At 40.5% G+C, this 4377-nt stretch overlaps 1 protein-coding gene across 1 annotated transcript; it reads right to left on the minus strand.

Annotated features, from left to right (window-relative positions):
* Positions 1-297: 297 nt before the first annotated feature.
* On the minus strand, positions 298-4228 carry LOC121938374 (cytochrome b-c1 complex subunit 2, mitochondrial-like; the record flags this gene model as incomplete). The annotated part of the gene is made up of 6 exons (XM_042481629.1): positions 4124-4228; positions 1107-1208; positions 842-991; positions 686-750; positions 504-560; positions 298-422 (listed from the first exon to the last, which is right to left on the minus strand). Coding segments are annotated over exons 1-6 (532 nt in total), but the record flags the coding sequence as incomplete, so codon positions are not given.
* Positions 4229-4377: the final 149 nt, after the last annotated feature.

The raw sequence follows: 4377 nt of genomic DNA on the forward strand, positions 1-4377 counted from the left end.
CGCACCTAGTAACAAAATCAGTTTAAAATGTATAGTAGAAAAAACCCAAATAGTCCATTTAATATAATAAAGAAAGAAATGAATAGAATTACAGTATAATCAAAATACTAAAATGACTTTATTTTTAGATGATGAATTAAATGACTTTTTAAGGATCCTCAGAAACCCTTTTTTGTTAAAGGCATACCAGCAAAACAAAGATTTTGCACAAATTTAAGGTAACACACTGTGATAACTGATACAGAAATTTTGCAGGTGGAGTTTGCGGGCAGTTAGGAGTTCAACCGTTGCACTGACCGATCTGAGGACACTGCTGCGCCAGAGCCTTGTCAATCTTCACCCTGGACGTCAGGTCGGATACCTCCCACGGCCGAAACTCCTGAGCTGCGGTCACGTTGACCAAATACTCAAATAATGAATCTCTGCACACACAGATACAGTGACGTCAACACGACAAACACAGGAGTGAAGCAACATTACGGTCCTGACGTAAAGACACTTACAGCTGATCTCTCAGGCAGTCTGCGGCGTAGACCATGGTCTCTCTTGATGATGTCACACTGAAGGTAAACAGATGACGAAACAGTTGGTTCAATGTGTTGAGCTATGGTTACACTGGATTATTTATAACTGGGAATGTAGAGACCGCCAGTGTGTGTAATGTGCAGAGAGTACCCTCACTGACCTCAGGCTGCCCCCCAGTGCTTCCACTCCACGACAGATCTTGAAGGCAGACGCACCCTTCGTAGTCTACAAAACAAGCAGAAGCGTTTCAACAAGATCCTGCATGTCCGACAGCATGTTGGTGATAACAGGAATTAGAAACAAACTCCCAAATTACCAGGTTTGATGCCAGTCGTAGCACGTGAGAGACGCCCTGGTTTTCCAAAGTCTCATAGCGACTCCCAGCTTTCACAAACACACCAACGCTGGACAGAGGTGAGTTGGTCTCCAGCGACGCGATCACCAGACCGTTCGGAAGCTTGGACACCTGAAGCAACATGAAAATGTCACTGGGAACTCGTGATCAAAGCGTACACACACATATATGTGTTCAGTTGTAGCTTGTAAATAGCTGTTTGCGTGTAGACTAGAGCAGAACGTACCTGAACATTTTGGGGAGGGAGAGGTGGCGCTGAGGGCCGTGCACGGCCTGAGAGGGGTTCAGTCAGAGCTGCACTCCTCCTGGCGGCGGCATAGCAACGTTTCTGTGGGAAGGGGTGACACCAAATTTAAGATAAATGACTTCTTAAGCAGCTGTTTAACTTTTCCTCTTTGGTGGACCTTCTCTCACTGTCCTTGACTTAACCGAACAGTGTTTCTGTTTCAAGCGGTCCAGGTTTAAGTCGTGCAAACATTAGGGTCAACTAGAGCGGAGTACCTTCTTCTAGGCGGTCGACAGATTATCGGCTCGGCAGATTATTGGGGTCAATATTTGGTATTTTTGCACATTATCTGTATCAGTGTTTTATTTTAATAATAGCCAGTAAAGCTAATTAAAAGGTGCAAAGAAAGTATCAGCATGGGAGGAACTTTTACTTTGTAAAACTTTAGGGAACTACATTTATTTTTTTATTTAAATTTTTACTTAACTATAAAAATAAAAGTTGCTTGGACCCTCTGTATATGATGCTGAAAGTTTCAGGTTTGATCAAACATTTGCTAAAGGCATTTAAACGCAGTTTTGTGTTGGAGTTATATTCCAAATTCTTAATATTGACAAAGATTTTCATTTTTATTTTAAATGCATATCGGTTCCTAATATTGGTTATCGGTCTCATCAACTACTAATAATCGGTATCGGCCCTGAAAAACCAATATCAGTCGACTCCTACTTTCTTCCACAGGCTCAAGTGCTCCACAAAAGCAGGCTGACATTTGATTGGACAAAACTCAGTCCTCTATAGAGTAACATGACCTTTAATGTCTCATAATAGCAGCTGTCCCCTTCTTAACTATGTTATAAGCACATGAGTGCTTGAGAGAAGCGATATCAGTTGTTCGCTGCACCTCCTCCGAGATAAATCAGAGTGCTCACCAGAGAAGGGTCAGGAAAGGTAAGTGTTAAAGAAACAGCGTTTGGGTATGAGCGGCATCTGAGGGTGAGCGTCGCAGACTGCAACCAGTTGAAACATCTCCAATGTGACAAGCGTGAACTCCAGGTTGGGATTCCTTTAGCGTTTATTATTCAGAAGGTTTTTAGGAGGAGCCACATGATCTTTAGAGGTCTTTTCTTCTTCAAAACAAACGGGCCAGATGATTAGGATTGGTAAAAATACTCCATAAAGCAGTTTCACAGTACAAACATCCCCAAACTTAACGTTTTTGTGTGTTTTTTATTTATTTTTTTTATCATTCTATGTCCTCTCTAAATTTGGAGGATTTTGCAGGTGTGTGAACGCTGCACAGGCAGATTTTTACATGAGCAGTTTTTTTCTCTTAGCATTACTTTCCGTCACTGGTTGGATAATTGATCTGTCAATCCGGTCAGAGCTGATCAAATCAGATCAATGGACGAAAGGAGCAACTGCTGCAAACTTTTAGACTCATAAAACACTTAAGTTTCACTTTAGACAAGTAGAGTGTCTTAAACTATCATTTATCTGGATTATTAAATAATTTATGACTGTTTTGTTTTCATTGTTGAGTAATATACATATTTCCAGCAAAAAGTCAAAAGTAACGGCATAAGTGATGACTTTCTGAAACCAACTGTTGAACAGTTTTACTTGTACTGAGGCTTTTTTGTTAATCAATCAAACTAATAATTCAGTCAGATCTCCAAAAACATTTTGAAAAAAACATTTCACTCAAAGAACCTGATTTGTTACTGATATTCAAAAATCCTAATTTCTCAAAGAATTAACAATATATAACTAATGAGCTCATTTTTCTGACTAAACTTTAAAAGAAACAGCCCTCATTAATCACAAAAAATCTGATCTAGATACATAACTTAAAGCAATATCAAACTAAAAACATGTAAAAAAAAATATTAACCAAACCTACAAATTTCTGCAAATCTTAGCATTTTATTATAACTAATTAGGTAAACACCAGCATGTGCTCATATTTTTGTGTCTGTTTTATTTAACTTTTGTCTGCCTGGTTTGTAAAAACAAATAGAGAAACTCCTGCACACTATCCCACTTACTGCTGACATATTTATTGAGTGAAAAAAAATTTGGTGTGGCAGACCTTCATCAGGTATGATGGCAAAACATTTCTACATATATACAAACAGAGACTGCCTAAATTTGTTCATCCTCCAATCAGATGACTGCTGAGACTGCTGCTCAACTGCTTTGCATCATCAGCCTAACATTTTTTTTTTAATTTCTTATTATTTTTTAAATGCATTAGTTGGTTTTTATTTTTTAGGAAAATAATGCTCTGCAGAAAAGGGAAAAATATTTTATGACATATAGCAGTTGCCTTCTCCAGAATGCATCAACTGGGGTGGGCATGTTTGGCTCGCACCTTCCTGTCTCATTATTGTCATTTGTAAACTTTTTTTTTATAACTGTTAAAAAAATCAAACTGATGTTGACGTGAGTGCACTTTATGATCATTTCCATCTATGGCATGTCACGCACTGACAGCCGGTCCTAAAGGAGTTGGGTGCGTCAGAGGAGGCTGTCCTGAAATGACCCGTGCAACTTCAGCACACTAAGGATACACGTATGTTTACTGTAAACAAATTTTGAAGCAGCGTAACGGTGAAATACGTGGATGTCGCTAAATTGTGACCAAATTAGGGAAGATGTTCGCCTTCAGGCGCCGCGATCAAAATAATTGAGTCCAGAGATGACCTTCAGGTTGCATCCAGCTGAACTACAAGAAGCTGCAACAAGAGACAAAGCCAAACACAACCTACAGACTATACACCTCGCATTATACCTGACACTCGTTATTCACGACAGGTGTTACTAAATCCACGCAGGTGAAAGCCTCACGTTAAATCAACCTGCGTTAGCTAGCCACCTAGCACGCTAACTAGCCAGCAGGCTAACTGGAGCTGACTGCGGAGTCTGTTTTCGAGCGGACCGACGACAACAGCGAGCAGAGTTCAGCTCCTGTCGGTCACACAGCTCAGATAAAGCGGAGAAAACACGGGACTCACGGGGAGGTTGTTCAGAGAGCGGATTCCTCTCATGACTCCGGACTCTCTCCTTCAGCCGGTACAGAAAGACAGATATGGCGGCGGGCTGACGTTTGACCCACAATCCTCTGCGCCGTGCAGCCGATCAAAGATGATATAGAGCGTCAAGATAAACATCACCCACTGCAGCGTGCTCAACGCGCTGTTTATTTTTAGACAGTGTGATTTAAAAATATCGCAAACCATTACACATATAGCTAGCCACCTAGCAAGCT

The sequence above is a fragment of the Plectropomus leopardus genome, unplaced genomic scaffold, assembly GCF_008729295.1.
Source record: "Plectropomus leopardus isolate mb unplaced genomic scaffold, YSFRI_Pleo_2.0 unplaced_scaffold29296, whole genome shotgun sequence".
In the NCBI taxonomy this organism is placed as follows: domain Eukaryota; kingdom Metazoa; phylum Chordata; class Actinopteri; order Perciformes; family Serranidae; genus Plectropomus; species Plectropomus leopardus.